Raw genomic sequence first — 20,861 nt, 5'->3', positions numbered from 1 at the left:
AAAAAGAGCGAGGCGTGGTCTGGCTGGGGCATGGGTGTTTTGGGCGTGAACCTAAGATGTGCGCATAGATACGGAGGCCCCCTGCTGTGTAACTTTACTTCTGCTCTGGATGCCGTGTAAGTTAATATTTAATGAAAACTAGGCAAATCTGTGTGGTTTTAAGGGTCAGGGCTAACTGGGGGGAGTGAAGGGCATCAAACCACGGGGAGTTGGAGGACCTATCTCTTAACTGGGAGAACTGGGGATGAACTGGTAAAACTGGGAATGGCATTGGCATGTGCCCCTTTTAAAACTGTCTGATTTATGCGCTAGAAGTGGGATTTATGCGCATGTGTGCACAGACTATTTTATAACGTATGTATATACACATGTATGTTATAAAATGGCCTCGTATCTGGACGTGGGCCGACATATGCGTACACATGTGCGCACATGGCTGGTTTGAAAGTTACCCTTTAAGTACCTGATTCACATGGACGGTAACTTTTAAACAGGTATGTGGGGGCATCTGTACGCGCATTGCTGGTCTGCACGCATGCTATAAAATAGCCTAACTACATGCACAATTTTAAGGAGATGCGTGCCTATACGCGCAAATGCTGCTTCTACCACATAAATGGATTTTAAAAGACATGCGTGCCGACGCCATTACCGGTTTTCCCAATTCGTTTCCAGTTCATCCCGTTAAGAAATAGGGCTTCTGAACCCTCCCTAGTTTAATTGCCTCTCTTTCCCCCTGTTAGCCCTGACCCTTAAAACTTTGTTGATCTGCCTATTTATCTATATTCTCTTACTTACACATCATCCATAGCAGAAGTAAAGTTATGTGGCAGAGGAGCCCGGCGCTCGCCTGTGTACATAAGTATTTATGCACACATTTCTATGTGAAATCCAGGAATGCCCATGTCCCGCCCTGCCCCTACCATGCCCACGCCATGCCCCTTTATTTAGAGCTTTGCTTTTGTGTGTGCCGGTTTTTTCCCATAGACACAAAATAGGAGAAGTCCATTAACGGCTATTAATCAAGTTTACTTAGGGAATAGCCACTGCTATTAATTGCATCAGTAGCATGGGATCATCTTAGTGTTGGGTAATTGCCAGGTTCTTGTTGCCTGGTTTTGGCCTCTGTTGGAAACAGGATGCTGGGCTTGATGGACCCTTAGTCTGACTCAGCATGGCAATTTCTTATGTTCTTAATGAATCTGGCCCTAAGTTTGTACATGCCGGGAGAGGAAAAATGGGTTTTAGAAGAGAGGAATAAGGAGAATATTGACTTGAAATAATGTCAGCAATATAGGCCAGGGACAAACCTAGGGAGGATGTTATAATATAGTACAGTTTGTAATGTTAACAGAGGCAGTGATTACGGCAGGGACACATTGCTTAAATTATGGCAGTGACATTTTTCTTGTCCTCTCATACAAACTTGTAAATTCTTACTTTTTATTACTTAAGAATGTTTTTCTATGAAGATAAGTTATGATACTCTAGAGTTCTGCATATATGCTACGATATAATTAATAATTATATAAGTAGTTTGTCATAATGCAATTCCTGTCTAGTTGTTTTGGTTATTATTCTTTGCAACCAACCTACCAAATGAATTTTTTTCAAGATATTTTATCTCTATTTTATAGGCCATCATTCATCCAGATACTAATGAGAAGATATTCATGCCCTTCAGAATGTCAGGTACAGTACTCACTACAGTTTAATATTACTTTTTAGTGTGTTTCATACTGATGTATATTACAGTGTTATATCATCACAGACAATATAAAAGCAAGTGGAACAAAAAATATTTAATGGTTGCTTAAGTGCACGCAATCATCGGCCCGTGCCCAGGGACGCGACCATTTTATAACAGACACACGTATATGCGCCCATGTTATAAAATAGCCTGACCGTGGGCACATGTGCATTCAGTTTTAAGTGAGTGCGTGCCTATGCATGCAAATGCTGCTTCTACCGTGTAAGTGGGGGTATTTTAAAAGATACGCATGCCAACTCCATTGCAAGTTTTCTCAGTTCTTTCAAGTTCGCCCAGTTAGGGATAGGACGTCTAAAACCCCCTAATACCCTTCCTACCCTCCTGTTAGACCTGAACCTTAAAACCCCGCTGATCTGTCTAGATTTTTTTGTTTTATAAGTTACATCATCCATTGCAGAAGTAAAGTTGCGTGGCAGAGGACTCATACTTACGCATCAGTACACATTAGTATTTACATGCTAATTTCAAGTTTAAATCATGGAATGCCTATGCCCTGCCCAGACTATACCCACACCTCGCCTCTTTTTTGAACTTTTCATTTATGCCCACAGCAGCAAATACGCACATATTCAGGCGGCTTTTAAAATCTGTTTACTGCACACTTGACATATTCACGCATCACCTAATTTCAGCGTGCGTCAGACTTTTAAAATTCTTATTAATGAGTTTAAAACTTGTATTTAATGGATAATATTGTATTTTACTTACTTCTTACATATTGGTTTTTTAGCTTAAACAAAAAATGATTAAACTTATGCCTAACTGTTCTGCATCTTTACATCCCAATTCCATAGTTATCATTAAAGTTCTGAAAACAAAAATATATTTTATGATGATTTCTGGAAGTTTATTTAATGATTACTGGAATAAAGGTTTTCAGCAAGGGTTATTGAGACCACTCTATATCAATACATTGGAACAGAGCAGGCGAACAATAGTGTTTATAGGCAAGAAGAGGATTTGAAAAGAAGTTTGCCATAAAGGCAAAAACGCCTAATAAAAACTTTTTCAAATAGCTAAAGTAGGAAGCTTGTAAAGGAGTCAGATGGACCTTTAGATGATTGAGAAGCAAAATGAGTGTTTAGGAATGTTAAGGCCATAGTTGAAAGATTAAATGAATTCTTTGCTTTGGTGTTTACTGAGAAATATGTTGAGTAGATACCCATATCTGAAACTACATTTAGTGGTGATGATTTGGAGGAACTGAAACAAATCACTGTGAACTTGGAAGATGTAACAGGAAAAATTGACTTGTTAGAATAGCAAATCACCTGGACCAGATGGCTTATACCCCCGAGTTCTGAAAGAATTAAAAAATGAAATTGCAGACCTATTACTAGTAATTTGTAACTCATCATTAAAATTATCTATTGTACCTGAAGATTGGAGTCTGATCAATATAACACCAATCTTTTAAAAGGGCTCCAGGGCTAATCTGGGAAACTAAAGAATAAAATTATAGAACGTGTAGGTGGACATGGTTTTGATAGGACACAGCCAACATGGATTTACTCAAGGAAATTCTTGTCTCCCCAATCTGCAAAATATTTGAAGGGTTTAATAAACATGTGAATAATGGTGAGCCGGTGAATATCATATATCTGGATTTTCAGAAGGCAGTTGACAAAGTCACTCAGGAAATAAAAAAGTCATGGGATAGATGTGGATTGCAAACTGATTCAAAGAGAGTAAACAGAGAGTATGACTAAATGGTCAGTTTTCTCAATGGAGAAATGTAAACAGTGGAGTGCCTCAGGGATCTGTACTGGGACTGGTGCTTTTTAACATATTTTTAAATGATTTGCAAAAGGAAACAATGACTGAGGTGATCACATTTGTAGATGACACAAAATTATTCCATTTAAGTTCCATATTAAGAGTCATTCGCAGATTTCTTCACATCCATGTTTATTTTATTGGCTATGTTGTTTTTAGTTTGTTATTCATATTCTATATATTTTTAAATATGTAAACCGCTCTGATTGAATTTAGAAAGGTGATATATAAAATCTTTTAAATAAATAAGTAAATAGATCACCCAGGAAAGGGATCTAGGCATTATCTTGGATAATACATTGAAATCCTATGCTCAGTGTGTGGTGTGGTCAAAAAAAGAAATATAATGTTAGAAATGATTAGGAAAGTAATGGAGATTAAAATTGAAAATATCATTATTTCTCTGTATGGCTCCATGGTATGACCACATTTTAATTGCTGCATCTCAAAAAAGATATAATATAATTATATAAGAGAAGAGAAGGGCAACCACAGTGATGAAGGGGATGAAACAGCTTATCCATAAGGAATAGCTGAATAGCTAAAGAGGTTAGGTCTCTTTAGCTTGGAGAAGATATGGCTGAAGGAGATATGATAGAAGTCTATCAAATCTTGAACGGAGTGGAACTGGTAAATGTAAATAGATTGTTTATTCTTTCAAAAAAATAAAAAGACTAGGATAGAATCCATGAAGTTTCTAAATAGTACATTTGGAACAAATCAGAGACATTTTTTCACTCTTCACATAATTAAACTTTGGAGTTCATTTCCGAAGGATGTAGCAAAGGTAGTTAACATAGCTGGGTTCTAAAAAGGTTTGGACAAGATCCTGGAGGAAAAGTCCATAAACTGTTATTAAGCAGGTAGACTTGGGGAAAGCTACTGCTGATCCCAGATGTAAGCAGCATGAAATCTATCTACTATTTGAGATCCTGCCAGATACTTGTGGTCTAAATTGACCATTATTAGAATCAGTCTTGGTGGACTTCTGGTCTGACTCATTATAGTGGTTCTTATGTTTTTATATTTTTAAGAGAGAAGTGATGATCTTGGAGACAGGATTTAGAGAAAAAGAGAGTTAGCAAAGAGTCACCGGTAGGGCATGACAAACATAGTTCAGCAGTAGAGAATAATCTGCTATCACCTTTGTGTTTATTGAGATAACTCATTTGAAAAGAGAAGGAAAATGATTAACAATAATAAGGTCAGAAAGATAAGCAAACAAGAAAAGATTAGGTGTATGGCTCTGCTTTTTTGGAATGGATAAGGAAGTGAGCGGCAATATTTTGGGCAAACTGAGAACAAGAGATTTGGGGAGGCCATTGAAAAGAGAATTACAGCAATGAAGCATATAAACAGCAAAGCCAAGTAAGTGGCACATGTGGGCAATATTGCCTACAGAATGAAAGCTATGTTGCAAATATTAGAATAATCAAACATGATATCTGAATTAAGGCTGAAACCAAGGTTACAGACAAATGAGGCAAGTGTGAAGATGAATCAAGATGTGAGACAAAAACATTCAGAATTGTGGCTAATGAAGCAATTCTTTTGCAGAAAATGTACTCTAGTTTTAGACTTTCAGATGCAAAAAGGTGAGACAAAACCTGATTTGAGTTAATCAGATTAAGTAGATAAGCTATAAAGTGGTGAAGCAAATAAACCAAGAGTGTTTCTCTAACTGTGTCATCTGCATAAAGATAGTAACTGGAAATGAATGAAGAAATACGTTGTCTAGAGTTGGTAGATAAAAAAAAATAGTATTGGACCTCAGCATACATGATAAAGGGAGTACCTTAGGGATCGGCCTTATTGTCTGTTTTATTAAATATTTATTTGTACCCATTGGGGGAAGATTTAAAGTCTTTGGGTTTGACTTATCTCTGCTCTGCAGATGATACTCAGATTTTTATCCCCTTTGAGGAGCGTGGTTGTTTTCCCAGAATTGGCTTTCCAGAAATGTATGTCCACAGTGAGTCACTGGTTACTAAGAACTCTTTAGTCTTAAATGTTTCAAAGACTACCCTCCTATGGGCATGTACAGTAAAAAGTCACTTTTGAATTGCTGTGGTTCTTCCAATAGGATTTGAGGCCAGAAATCTTGGGATAATATGAGATTCTCAACTTAGTATGAAAGCTCAATTTGAAAGATTGTTAGAGTGAGATTCTATAAGCTCAAGCTATTAAGAGCATTAAAGAAATTTCTGCCTTTTAATTATTTTCGAACAGTGTTGCAGACTTTACTTAATGGGCAATTAGATTTCTGTAATAGCTTGGATGTTGGCTTGCCTAAGACCCAAATTTGTGTGTTGCAAATGGTACAAAATGCAGCTGCTAGGCTTTTAATGAATGCTAGACTGTCTGATCGTATTACCCCAGTTTTAATTGGCCTTCATTGGCTGCCAATGTATTGGCGTTCCCAATTCAAACTGCTAATGATTGTTCACAAATTATTATTTTCAGATAATTCCTGTATCTTAGGTCAGAAATTACAGTGTTATGTTCCAGTTCACCCTTTATGATCAGCAGGGGAACATTTGTTAGCAAGCCCTGCAACACGTGATTACAGATTGCAAATAGCACACAGGCATACTCTCTCTTAGCCAGACTGTCTCTCTGGAATGCCGTCTCTGTAGAACTGTGGTATGAAAGAGTTTTAAAAATATTTAAGAAGAAACTGAAGGAACTATATTTTTGTGAGACTTCTAAATAATGTGCTGTTTGACACCTTTTAAATGTTTTTTACATGATTTTTAAGCTGTCTTATGTATTCATTATAATTTTACAATTGTATTCCTGCAGAACTATTCTTTGAAAGTTGTGGGATGTAAAAGCGATCACATAAATAAATAAAGGTGAGCTCTATGAGTGAATAAAGATTTGCCATAGGAAACAAGAAAAACAGTTTAATAACTAAGAGGACAATCTAGAAAGGAAAAAACTAAACCTTAGCATATAATGCTAAAGGCAGAGCAACAAAGTTAGATGTCAAAGTTAGTGTGGAGGTTGAAGAGGAATAAAGACCCAAAATCAGTATCACAGTGCTTATGCACTGTATCTTTTATTTTTTATTTATATTCCGCTTTTCGCACTTTTTCAGTGCTTCAAAGTGGATTACATTCAGGTACTGGAGGTATTTTCCTATCCCCACAGGGCTTACAATCTAAGGGGGTTATTTACTAAAGCTAGCGCAAGCGAAAAGGGACGTTTCGCGTGCATAGCAAAAAAAAGGGTGGTGTCGGGGCAGCATCTGCCTCATAAGAGGAGGGGTCAGGGCGGACGCCGCGAGGACATTGCGGACAGCGAAAAGGTAAGAACCCTTTTCGCTGCCCATTTCCGCAGAGGTGAGATTGCTGCTGGCTTTGCACCCCCTGTCCCCTGTTAGCATGCGATTCAGGGAGCCCTGCAACATTGGTAAATCTAGTCCTAAGTTTGCACCTGAGACGAAGGAGGGTAAAGTGACTTGCCCAAGGTCACAAGGAGCGAACCCTGGTCTCCTGGTTCTTAGCCCACTGCTCTAACCACTAGGCTACTCCTCCTCCTCTTGTGCATATGCCAGAATTAAAAACAATTTATTAATGAAGACGTAACGAGATGGGAAAAAATTTCTAAAATATTTTACGGAGAAAGGGATTGGAGATGTTGGCATTTAGAGAGTTGAGAAGACTTTTTGAGGAGAAAAGTAAAGAATTTTGTTTTCAGTGTTAGACCACTTGGATATGTAGAATTAATTGTCAACACATAAATTGTAGTTGATAACTTTTTATTGGACTATTTAACAGTGACAAGCTTTCAAGAGTTTATGTAAAAGGTCTTATAACTGCAGCCTCCGATGTAGTAGTTTGGTACAGATAACAAAATCTACATCAATAATTCATTAAACTTTTACATACTGAACTAATATGTTTCGTTAAGACACAGCTATAAACAATCTTAAAATCCAAAACATATTTCTTCATACAGTATAATAGCAAAATAATTAAATCATATAAAAATAATAAAAAACCTCTGCTCCTTAGGCAGGAAATTCCACATAAGCACTGTTGTAATATATATTATTACTATTTTTAAAGAAAATTACCTGTGACAGAGAAATCACGGCTAGAAGAAATAGGCATTAGCAGAGTTTATCCTGGTTCTAATTCTGGCTAAAAGACTGACAATAATCTATTCAGTTCGCTTGATCCTCCTCCCAACTTTCAACCCCAACTTGTCTTGTACCATAAAGATCTATTCTGTGACCCATTCTTTTCAATATTTTTTTGGATATAATTGGACATGGCTATAGTATCGGGGAGTGACAAGGGGTAATCCCACCCATGTGGGGGCTTGGTTTATGTGAGGAGCTTAATTCCGCAATCATATATGTAGTGAGGCGGCAAGATCTCAGCCTTTGTCTTTTCAAAGAAATCTTCAAATTCCGTGTACTGTGGGAGTATTCTCAGCAGTGTTGTAGCCACGGTCATAGGGTGAGGAGTTCCACATGGTCCAGGCAGGAATCCATACAGTCTCGACTCCATTGGGTGAGTTGTAGGGTAGCCCAATCAAAGTGTGGATGATGCTGCTGGAGCCAAAGCAGCCTCAAGATAATGGGGTGAATGGCCCTTGATATCACATGCAGGCTGAGGTTTTTCAGATGCAAGATGCTGGTATGTAGGGTTATAGGTGTGGTGGTTAGAGTAACCTGCCCAGGAAGAGGGTCTCCATAAAATGGAAGAGATTATCAAGGGAGAGGCCCTCTGGACTGTGGGAATGAGGAATTGGTCGAGAAGTTCCTTCAGGATGAAGTTCCTTCCTGAACCTGAATCCACAATTGCCTATGTGGTGAAGAAAGATGGCTCCCTCAGGCCATGCATTGAAAACTATGGCCTGAATGCCATCACAAAGAAAGACCGCTATCCATTACCACTAATAACATAACTCTTCAACTGCCTAAAGGTGAGAAGATTTTCACAAAGCTGGACCTCAGAAGTGCATAGAACCTTATTCGCATCAAGGCTGGTGATGAGTGGAAAACTGCATTTAACACTTGCGATGGAAGCTACGAATATCTAATCATGGCCTTTAGGCTTTGCAATGCCCCAGCAGACTTCCAAAAAATGTTCAACAAGATCTTTCATAAACTACTCTATATCTGTGTGCTCATGTACTTAGATGACATACTGATCTTTTCCCAAATGCTAAGTGCCGACCGCTGAGATGTTCACACCATTCTGTAACATCTGCAAGAGAGCAACCTACATGCCAAATTGGAAAAATGCTTCTTTGAACAAGAGTAACTCCCCTTCCTGGGGAACATTCTCTCTCATGATGGAATTTGCATGGACTCTGCCAAAGTAAAAGCCATCAGAGACCGGGCCCATCTGGTGGGGCTTTGGGCTCTGCAAAGATTCTTGGGTTTTGCTAATTATTATCATCAGTTTATCCCAAGCTACTCCTCCATGGCAACTCCCTTTACTGCTTTACTGCTCTTACCCACAAGGTGCCAACATCAAGGACTGCCCCTCTGAAACCTTAGAGGCATTCCAAAAGTTTTAGAATGCATTTGTGGACGTACCCTGTTGTGTCATTCAGATCCCATGTGGTCCTTTGTTTTAGAAGTTGATGCCTCTACTCTGTGCGTAGGAGCGGTTTTGAGCCAACACACTCTAGAAGGGGTACTTTGTCCATGTTCCTTCTTCTCAATAAATTCTTGCCCATGGAATGTAATTATAGCATCAGAGATTGAGAACTCTTGGCTGTTAAATTAACTCTCAAGGAATGGCGCCATCTACTCAAAGGAGCCCAACACCGTATCACAATTTATACAGATCACAAAAACCTCATACATGTACATCAAGTTTAGTTGCAAAACGCGAGGCAGGCTTGCAGGTCTTTGTTCTTCACTTGCTTCGACTTTGAGCTCCGGTATTGTCCTGCACTCAAGAATCAATGGGGCCAACACCCTCTCTCTCTCCTTTCACACAAAGGATGTCCCAGAACCTCCCAGACACATCATCAATCCCACCAAGATACTTCTGGCTACCATGGTAACCGTCCCTCCAGGGAATATGGTTGTACTTTCCAGACTACATGAGAAAGTATTGAAATAAAACCATGACTCCCATGTTGCAGGTCACCTTGGATGGGCATGAACCCTTGAATTGCTTGAACGACACTACTGGTGGCCCCAAATGAAGCAACATATCAAGGCCTACATTGACTTGTGCTCTATCTCGCACAGCAAAAAATGCTGCATTGCTGACCCTGTGCCCTGTTTCAGTTGTTGCCAGTTGCCAGGGGACCCTGGACCCATTTGTCCATGAACCTGTTTGAACCTCCTACCTTTAAATCACCCATCATAGTTAGCCTTACAGAGATATTGAGATGTCTGGGTACTGTAAGGCTGTAGACTGTTATAGCTCACTGATAGTCATGTGATGCAGCTGTATGTTCGTATGTATGTATTAAGTTTTGTAAGGTTTGGGTGGACCCTTGGACACTGTGGCAGCTGACCACGCCCACGGGGGAATTCCCATGAGGGGCCACAGGTCAGGCTAGCTCTGGAAAACACAAACACAGATTTTATCTTTATTTAGACAATTTGTGAAGCCACCAGAGGTTGCGGTAGTGAGTAGAAGATGGAGCCCGGCTGGACTAGTATTCCTCAGGACGCTGGAACAGCGCCTCCTCCGATATCAGTGCTGTAGTGAAAAGAACTGAGAGAATGAGTACAATAAGACATTCACAGAGTCCCCAGTTTGGAGAAGCCCCGAGATAGGGAGAGCTGGGCTTCGAGGAGCGAGTACCAGATCCCTGGGAGCAGAGACTCGTTGGCAAGTACTCACACAGCAGTTCCAAGTAGGAGATGGCACTGGCGCTGGAACGGAGGCAGGCCCTCGAGGATCGAGTGCCTGGTTCCAGGGAAACAGCTGTGAGGAGTAGATGGTAGTAGTATTCACAGATGGTGTCTGTAGCGAATTCTTCCAAGAAGAAGAGGAGATGGACACAGGCAGAGAGTCAGGGAACATGGACCCTCGAGCAGCGAGTACCGGTTCCTGATAGTGACCTGAAAGAAGCAGAGAGGCCCCCGAGGAGCGGGTACCCCGATAGCAGACAGGAGTCCAATAGCAGTTGGAGGCAGAGTAGCTGGGTACGGAGAGCGAATCCCATCCATAGGAACCCCTTGCTAACTCAACGGCTAGCAAACAAACCTAGGCTTAAATATCCGGGCAGCGTGATGCCATCACAGGGGAACGCCCCTGAGGTTCGCGCCATAGAGGAAATAAGAATGAGGGCCGTGCGGCGTGCACGCCTTAAGGTACCTGAAGAGCATGGCGGGAGGCAGCGCCCAAGCCGGTCCGGGGACGCTGGAGAGGACGGCAGGCAGACGCCATGGCAGCCAGACGTCCACAGGGAGCAGGAGGAGTCACAGAAAAAGAAAGGTAGGCGGAGTGAAGCCATAGGGCAGCGACGATCGCAACATGAATGTACCCAGAAAATATGCAGAGTATTTTGCTTTGAGCAATAGATAGTATTTATTTATTTTTATTTATTTATTGTGTTTATATACTGCTGTTCTGTAGTGAAACACAATGGTTTACAAAGTAAAATAAATAGAAAAACAGTGGTAGGTACATAAAATCAGGCAAAAACAAATAAATGACATCAATAATAAAACAAGCAGATAAACGTAAAACATGAGAAGGTCAAAACATAAAAAGGATTAAAATAAAAAACAGATTAAAATAAATTAAAATCACACAATTAAAATAGGATAAAAGAAAATAATTTAAACTAAAAGAAAAAAGGCCTCAGTTAATAAAAGTCAAATAAAAGAAAGAAGGCCTCAATTAAGATTCCAGTTTCCAACGCATCATGCCAGCCAATATAGAAAGCCATATTTTTAACCATCAGTCTTGTAAGCTAACTTAAAAAACCATGTCTTCAATCCTTTCTTAAAAACAGAAAAGTCTTTTTGCAATCTTAATTCCTCAGGCAGTGAGATCCACAGTTTAGGACCAGCGATTGAAATGGCTCTCACTCTAACTTTGCTCAAGTGAGCAGTTCGAACTGAGGGAACTGTCAAAAAGCCTTTGTTTGCAGATTGTAAATTCCATTGTGGAGTATGTAGATGAATGGCAGTCTGTGCTAGTTTGATCTGTAACCACCCTTAAAGCACATAGGCTGAGCAGTCCTGCGCCAAATAGCTTTACAACGTCACTCCATACGTTTCCGTGGTTTAAAGGTTGCATCCATATGCCTGTCACAACTTGTGGGGAATCAGGAAGAGCTGCTGACCTCTATGCTCTGCCTCATGTGGTGTAAGTCACTTTTACAGTTAGTGGTGTACAGGGCAGGTGTGCTCCTACACTCTCAATGATCTGCTCTGTGTAAATCATTAAGGCTAGAGAAACTGTTGTCAGCTGATGACCTCATGAATCTACAAGCTGCCTCCATAGTACACGGCACACAGTATAGGCCTACTGCTCCAAGAGTTCTCATGTAGTTGCCATGATGGCTGATGGCCATTCTGTGATGTTGTCTTGTCAGTCACACATTTAGTGCCACCTAAGGCCTTGAGGGGCCCATGTCAGTACCTCTGACAAAATAGGTGTCATGTCTGCCTCTAAAAGATGTGTTTTATGAGGCTAGGTACACATAATTATTGCCGAAGAAGGACTGGCAATTCCTTATTGGCAGTTATGGACAAGCTGCCACACTCATCAGTGTTATTTGATGAGAAATATTCCAGGAACATACGCATTGCCTATGTGTAGGTGTACAAAGTGCTGCAAGTAGTCCGTACTCAAAAGATGTGTGTCAGTGTGAGACTCGGTGAATGACGTGCTGTGTTACCCTCTGTCAATCTCTGTCTCTTGGGGTGCTGTTGCACTAGAATGTCCCTCCTTTATCACAGCAATCCATACCCCAGAGCAGGCAGTGTGTGTGTGCATTTATTTTGCACACACTGTTTTTGAGCAGCAGGGATCGAGTATTCCACTCTTGAGAAGGGGCGCCTCTGAAAGTTGACCCTGTGGGCTCCAGTATGCATGGCCTAAGGCCTTGTACGCTAAAATTTCCCCTAGTCTGCTCACTGTTTATACCTAGCGTTGAGAGAGGAGCAGAGGTGTGAAACTTGACAGCATCACACATCAAATATGCAGTCTTTCAAGTGTGCGTATTAGTTGACATTTGCCTTTAATGCACACCGTGCAACCGCTGCCAAGGAAGCTTTTCCTCCTAGTACTTGGAGTTGGCCTAATAGTCCAGTTATTTGGGGATGTGCAGGCTACTCAAAGCTTAAGCTGTCACTGAGGCTTGCCACTTTAGGGAGGGAGGAAGTGGGTGTTAAGAAGCTCTCCACTGAATGTGGGTATGCTGGGATGGCAGGAACATGGAGTGGCAAGGACCACCTAATGGCATCAACGTTGGCTTGATTCAGATGAATAGATTGGATGAGGGTTTATTTACAGCATGTAGTGAGATACCCGGTGCAGGGGATTGTGTGTGTGTATGGGGTTGTTTTGCCTGGCGTCAGTCCTGTTTGAAGGTCTCTTTTTCCAGTCATTGGTCTCCTTAGCCTTTTCTCTGTTGATCATATCATGCACAGTAGACAAAGACGCTGCTACCCCAGGCCGCATCATTGAACACTTACTCTATCCTCTGTATACATTGGCAGGGTAGGGCTACCTTCTTTCTGCCATATGTAGGTCTATAGCTTTCCTGTGCATACATAGCGGTAGTGCGATCATATCTACTGTAGAATCTAGGGGACAGGTTTTGCTTAGCACTTTCAGCTCTTCACTTGTATAGTAACTAACCTTTCCCTTCGACACCGCTGTCTTGTTGAGCCTGTCCACAGGTGAAGAGCCTAGAGGGTTGCTGCTGCTGTTTGGGCCAGGCAGACTTCCGCAGACTGACTGCCATCACTGTAGAGGGCTGCCTTCGGAATCTGGATACTACCTGTAAGGTCATCCTTACCTTACACATATTATACAGATCCCAAGCCATGCCAGTACAGAAGTGCTAGCCAGTCTGTGGAAGGTTGTTTGGTCCAAAGCAGTAGCAGCCCTCTAGGCCTCTGCTATTGGTCTGTAGGCATTCTCGACATGACAATACTCCCTCACTCTTCTTCTCTAGTTGTCATACAGCAGCTGACACACTGTTCCAACTATCAGCAGGTAGACGTCATATTTGGTTTTTTGGGAAATGTACAAATGATTGGATACAGATAGCCTTTGAGTCATGACACAAGTGAGGGGGCCGAAGATCAAGGCTTGTGTGATGACGACTCTAACTTCTCCTTAACACCACATAAGCTCTAGGGGTGTGCATTCGTTTGCAACATATTGGTAATCCGCAACGTATAGGGCCATATTCGTTGTATTCGTGGGGGTCAGGAGGGTCCCCCAAGACTTGCCAAAAGTCCCTGGTGGTCCAGCGGGGGTCCGGGAGCGACCTCCTGCACTCGGGCCATCGGCTGCCAGTAATCAAAATGATGCCAATAGCCTTTGCCCTCATGACGGCGTGAGTGCAGGAGATGGCTCCCGGACCCCCCGCTGGATCACCAGGGAGTTTTGGTAAGTCTTGGGGGGGTCAGGAGGGTGGGGGGTTGTAGTTAATTCAGTTTTAGCCAGGAAACAAATAAGAATGAATGCATGAACGTATTGGGGGCTCCCCTTGCCGAATGCAACGTATCTGCCCCCTGACAAATACGAATACCGAATGCAATGTATGCCGTCCCTCTGCACATCCCTAATAAGCTCTACACATATAAATATACTGTATTGGGCAGTTGGCTACTGTCCATCTTACATATAGGCCCATGTAAGCAGGAATTAGCTAAGAGTATGCAGTGTGAAGAAGGCAACAAGAGGAAATACTGAAGGTCCCCAGTAATAAACTTCTTCTTTATTTCTTGCTGTCTTCCTTAGGAGCATACACTGAGCATTCAGTTGTATGGCCTAGCCTATATGGTCTTGCCTGCTAGATAAGTGGCTACTTGGAATGTGCAAGGGCATTCTAGCATGCAAGGTCATGTGGAGGGTAAACCTTGTACCTAGTGAACCCTTTACACAAAAACCACACAGTGAAAGGAGCCAACCAGGAAGTGTTTTTTTCAAACCTGTGACCACTTTATTGGGGAAGACACGTAGGCCACTGTTTGAAATCAAGTCAAAGTCATAGGTAAACACAATCTGCAAGGCAAGATAGCAAATAGCACAAAACATTGTAATTTATATGCACTACACATTCTGTGTAGATCTGTACATACATTGTTTGAAATGGCATCATTACATATACAGGCTTAGCACCTTATCCTTTTGGCACAATGATGATTACATCAAAGACCATAGAAAGCGGAAGTGGCACCCCCAATAGCTACTGTACAGCTCTAGTGTTGGAGCTGATAGCAGCCTTACTATATGATGGCCAGGAAAAGGCCCCGGACAGTATGTGTTGAAAGAGTGCACTCAAGGGAACAGCCTAAGGGCCAAGGCAGCAGAGTTCAAGTGAAGGCCTCAGACAGTCCATATTGAAAGAGTGCACTCAAGGGAACAGCCTAAGGGCCAAGGCAGCAGAGTTCAAGTGAAGGCAGCACGATCAGGATCAAAGAGCGCAGCATGGAGGCAGGAGGCCCAGGAGAAGACACAGCAGCACAGCAGCATAGAGGCAGCAGTAGAATGAGCCGAGATGAGACATCAGCATCCGGAGCAGGAGATGAGACATGATGAGAAGTGGCAGCAGCTGGACCATGACTGGAGGCCTCATCAAGGAGGATGGAATACGGGCAGAGCATCGAGGAGGGCTTTAGAGTGAGGCTGCTAGACAACAATGACTGACAATAGACTATCACTTCTGCATGCTGGCACAGGAACTCTGTAGTGAGGATGGGCCCAGCAGGATTCTTCCATCTAGCTGGCACAGGAACTCTATAGAGGGGACCACCCAGGAATGTTGGTACAACTCTTCGTATTTGGCATTCAGTGCCACAACCTTTGGTCCTTTATGGCTCCTTGCCACGTCATGGTTTGCCAGTGGGAGGGGGGGGGGCACCTCTTTTGGGGGCCTGCCCCTCAGGCATCTGTCAGCCTGGGGACTGCTGCAGGTTGTAGATTCCAGTGATGCTAGGGAAAACTCAGATGGCTGCTTGGGCATCCTTTGCAGGATCTGCACATCTTAATGCAGTTAGAGAGAGAGCCCTTTCTATAGCTGGCCCAAAATTGTGGAATTCTCTCCCATTTGAGCTACGTTTAGAGGAGAGTATTCAGCCTTTTAAGAAGCAACTAAAAACATGGTTGTGCACACAAGCTTTCAACAATACAGTATGATTCCAAATGACTCCCCCTGTGAACTTGAACATATTTAGTAGATTTTTATTTTTATTAACCCTATTTTGTTAGTTTGATATTGAAAGAATTGTATGTATTTTATTATTTTTAACTGATTATTGTTTAATTATGTTACATTATGTTACATTATTCATAGGGTTCTATTTTATTTTAGTTTATTTTATGATATTTTATTCAATTTTAGGACATGTCATTAAAGAGAGTCCATTGTTTTATTGTAAACCGACTTGAAGTGTACACAATATGTTCGGTATATAAAAATGCTTAAATAAAATAAATAAGGATCTGTGTCAGCACGTTCGTTATGCTATTGACTGCTGCAGCCAGCATCATAATATTCTGCGTGTGTGCGGAAGTCTGATCTCGCAAGATCTGGTTCTGCCTGTTGACAGCCCTCCTGAGGCACACTAGCTCTGCCCATATGTGTTGGAGGTGTACCCTATGCCTCCTTTCCAGCTGCTCGTGCATAGACTCCTCTGTTGGTGGCAGGGATGTTGTTGATGCTGGTGACGGTACTGGTGCTGGTAGTGATGCTGTGATGCTAGTATGGAGTGCAGGAATTTGGGCCTCCAAATGTGGCACAATGGGGCTTCTAGGCTGCTCCTGCCGAGGGTGTGGTGCTTCAGGCTGGCGCTGTGGTGTGCTGGCTTGAGGTTGTGACGATTCTATAGGCTCCCACTCAAGGCTCTGTTCCTTCATGAAGCCAGAGAGGTTGAGGGACACATTGAGTGGGCTGGGTGAACCCAGGGGTTGCAACATCTGCAATGGCTCCTGATCCTGTGGCTGCTGCTGCTGCTCCTCCTCCTCGATCACCTGGGTCTCGGAATCCATCAGGAAGGGCCTGTACAAAAGAGCTGCTGCACTTCTGGTCCCTGGGGCTTCCTGGCTGTGACTGGCAGCTTCGTGGGTGAGAGCTGTGGAAACAAAACATAAGACATAAGTATCAATGGCAGCAAGTATCCTTTCCTCATTTGGCATCAGAGGTGCATTTTGCTTCTTAGGATTTTGAGCATCTTATGCCAAATGATTTGTACATCCGTTGCTGCATGACCATTTACAGGTGAGATGAACTTACTGGCCGCACTTGCGTGGTGTCCAGCCTCTCAGCCATACCCTCAAAGACATCCTCTCCCAGCCTTTGCATGAGGCGCTCCTCCATGGGGTTGAGGACAATGGGACAAGGGGCTCCTCCTCCGGTCCACCGTATATATTTATTTCTGGCCACCACTTTGGCTTTCTACTGCACCTTGATGTCCCGGTACCTGTGGGCCACCTGCTCCCCGCTTTGCTGGACTCCGCTGTGCCTAGACATGCCCTGAGCTATGTTGCATTAGATCTGACCTTTGGATGCCTTTGAGGCATTGGCCGCCTGGTTGCCAAACAGCATGGCATAATGTTCCAGGACCCCTGCAATGACCATCTCATTATCCTGGATGCTGAACTTGGTAGCCCTGAGTTGAGGGCGTCCTGCTGCTTGGCTGCCAGAAGGGGGCATCACTTCTGTTTCCGGAGAGGTGTCCTCCCTTTCCTCACTCTCACGCTCACTCTCCCTCCCACTCCCCTCTCCCTTCCCTTCCTCCGTCCTCCTGCCCCTGCCCTGCCAACTTCCTTCCCCTCTGTCCTCTCTGTCTATCCCTTGCTTGACGTCCTGCACCCTCCATCCTCATATGCCTTCCCCCTTCCCCCTCCCACCTCCTATCTCTTCCCTCCTGCCTATCTCTACTCCTGTCTCTGTCCCTTCTCCTACTCTTCCTTCATATACCACTCTTGCCCTCGTCCTCCCATATTCTCTCCTCCCTCTTCCCCCTCCTCTCCTCTCCCCATGCCTTTCATGCTCAATCCTCCTCACCATAAACACTAGTCCACCCACACTCCTCCACTCCTCCTCACTCCTCCACCACTACTCATCCATTCCTCCTCACTCCTCTATACTCCTCCACCACCACTCCTCCACTCCTCCTCACTCTTCCACACTAAAAGATGGACAGTCTGAACTAACAAACAAAATCATTCACTCCAAGAAAGACAAAAGACCAAGGTAAAGGGAAACAGATGGCAAGAAAAAACAAGACAACTCACTCAGTAATCACTATAAAAACCTCCAACTAGCCACCACCAATACCTACCTACCTTTTCTCTCCAAACTCCTGACAGAACCCTTAAAGAGGCAGCTGCAGGAAGCCGGGATATAAAAACTGAAAAATTAACGCACCAGGCACTAGTTTATGCTAGCCGCGTAAAATGATGTGCCACAAAGTGATTAAATGCGTGACGCACTGACGCAACACACCATGCATTGACACAACACTGCACGCGTTATTTACCTATGTGATGTGGCAGGCTGCAAATTAGCCTAACCCCATCCTTTTTTTATCACGGGTACTATTTTCACTGTATTTAAGGTGATTTGATGAATCTAGGTCTTAGTTCTGGGCCCAATTCCTTGCAACAGTTTGGGGAAATATGTGCAGTTATGTGTTCTTGCATACTTAAACAAGCTTAAAAGTCAAGTTTTTAAATTTTATCAGTGTTTATGCATCATTTGCTTTTATTATTAAACCATAAACTAATATATTCCCATGTCATGTACATTCATTTAAATAATGCAGAAACTGTATTGGGTTACATAGCGTTGAATATTTGTGAGCTGCTGAGTACAGCACCCATTTCTGTTATACAAAACGAGCAGGTCTGAAATTTCTGCTACAAATGTAAACACTCTGCTGGCTGTTTGAAAACTGACTTGCTGGCAAGTGATCAGAACATTTTTATTTTGAAACAAAAAAATCTAGGTTTGTGCTTGGATTCAAGTTAGTTTGGAATTTAAGGCTTTAATCCAGCCAGAAATCAATTTACTTCAGTACAAACTGGCAAAACCAAGAAAACAGCGGTGTAGAGAGTTTGCTAGAGATACTCCTTTTACAAATTAACAAAGGTTTAAAGAGACACATTTTTGGGACTATTTTCTCCTCCTCGACAGGGTGAGAAGAAAAGCAGTTTTTTGTTTTACCAACCTTCCAACAGCCCTATGTGTACAAAATGCCTTGCAGTTACAAGAAAAATGCAGTAATTTATAATGTGATATGATTATTTCTATATACAGTTGCTTGGATTCATTAACATTTGGGGCATAGAGAAATTTCCAACAAAGAGAAGCAAATAAAATATCAGGTATTGTGTTACGAAACAGATCCAGAGGGGGTGCATATCTCTGAGGTTTTGCATAAACCCCTGTTTCTTGAGATTAGAATTATTTCTGCTCAGAGTTGTCCAGTACATTATCCTCATTTCAATATATATGAACCTCATTATTCCTTTTTTGATATTTCTATGCCTCTCATGTGCATTTCTGGAATAGAAACAGAAAGATCACAGTTAGTATGCTTAGATTCTGATGTTAGTGTAGAGGAAAGGCATAAAACCAAGAGTATTGTCCACATTTCAAACTGCAATATTTCTTTTAAATATTTTAAATACTGTTTTTTCTGCACATAATTCCATAGAATAATTAGGAAACAGAAGTTGTTTGTGTCTTTATCATTGAGTGTCTGTGTATATGTGTTTGTGTATGTCAGGAATTGGAAGATGGAAATCAAGGGTCCACATAGAATGTGCATTGAACCTGTCTTGTGTTTTTAAAAATAAGTAAATAAATACATTTGCAACCTTGACTGCCCTGCTGGTGTCTCATTGACCAATGGTGTGAGAGCCGTCCAGTGCTCTCTCTGACTGGTCAGCTAGACTTTATGCTATCACAAACCCTCCAGCAAGGACCCCAACCAGCTAGCCAAGCAGTACCCGCTACCATTTTGGGAGCAATGTTTCAAATTGCCTGTATAATTGCAAAGTACATGTATACTTTTTCCTTGTTCCTTTGCGGCAGATTTTCAAAATGAAACTACCCGTTTAGCTTTTTCTTGAAAAATAGCCAGCATAAAGTATGCATGCTAACAGTGCTTACGCATGTCACACCTGCTATTTGTGTGAGCGGCTTAGAGGGGGCAGGGAGGGAGGAAGGTAAAATAGCATGCTTTGGAAAATGCCAAGTACGCATGCCATTTTTCTTCCCTGACCTAGACACGTTCCTGGCCATGCCTCGTTTTAACCTGGCTAAAAGCACGCATACTGTGGAATTCTGTGCACACTTGTCCACTGGCAGAGGAGAACAGGACAACTCACATAGGTTAAGCTCTATTTTCTTGGTAAATACCTTTGAAAATTATTCGGTTGTTGCTGTAACCCTTTGCTAAGCCATATGGATGAATCTTCATCCCTAGAAACTGCACCTTGATAGCATATAGCAGGGGTTAGCGATTCACTGTGGGGCTCAGAAGAATTCTTAGCAGTATCCACGGACTCACCGCTAACAGCTTGTTCTATTCCTCCGGTCGCATTATCGCTCAGAGCCAGAACTCTCTCCTCCTCCTCTGTGCTCTGGTCTGTTGTTTCCTCAATCGGATCTCATACTCCAACTCCCTTTGCTCGGGTTGGCGTCCCTGACCCGGAAGGGATAACCCCTTCAGCGGTGTTTCCAGGGCACTCCTCTCCCGTCCTTTGCGCCGGCGGTGGTCTAAGATTAGGACTCAGGGAAGCCTCCTCAGTGGATTCGGGCAGTCCTCCCACACGACCCGGTTCGTCTGGCTCCTTGGCTCCTGGAGTTAGTGCAGGTGAGGACAAGTATCGGATGATTTCCTGCTGAATTGGTGAATGTAAGGGTAGAGAGGGGTATACTCTCACCTTACCCTTACATTTAGACGGCATTGTTAGAGGAAAGAAAACAATTTCCAAGACCTGCAGGAGAGCAGCCGTCCACCGCCTCGTCTATGCCGCCATCTTGCCCCTGCAACCTAAACTCTTCGACATTATGGTATTTTCTGATGACAGATATCAACATTGTGACCCATCTTTTGAAATCTTTAACCACAAGAAAGAACCATCTTGATCCATGTAAACTGCACAACACCCAGCCATGACAGCAA

At 42.6% G+C, this 20,861-nt stretch overlaps 1 protein-coding gene across 1 annotated transcript in view; it reads left to right on the top strand.

The window, feature by feature from the left end:
- Window positions 1-20,861, top strand: part of SFXN5 (sideroflexin 5) — a 932,409-nt gene that overhangs the window by 278,666 nt on the left and 632,882 nt on the right. Inside the window, exon 5 of the mRNA XM_029594581.1 lies at window positions 1,638-1,692. Within this exon, the coding sequence (XP_029450441.1) occupies window positions 1,638-1,692 (55 nt within the window). The remainder of the gene's footprint in view (window positions 1-1,637; window positions 1,693-20,861) is intronic.

The sequence above is a fragment of the Rhinatrema bivittatum genome, chromosome 1 (genome assembly GCF_901001135.1).
Source record: "Rhinatrema bivittatum chromosome 1, aRhiBiv1.1, whole genome shotgun sequence".
In the NCBI taxonomy this organism is placed as follows: Eukaryota; Metazoa; Chordata; class Amphibia; order Gymnophiona; family Rhinatrematidae; genus Rhinatrema; species Rhinatrema bivittatum.
The sequence above is the reverse complement of the archived record's forward strand: the minus strand, read 5'-3'. Positions and strand labels throughout refer to the sequence as shown.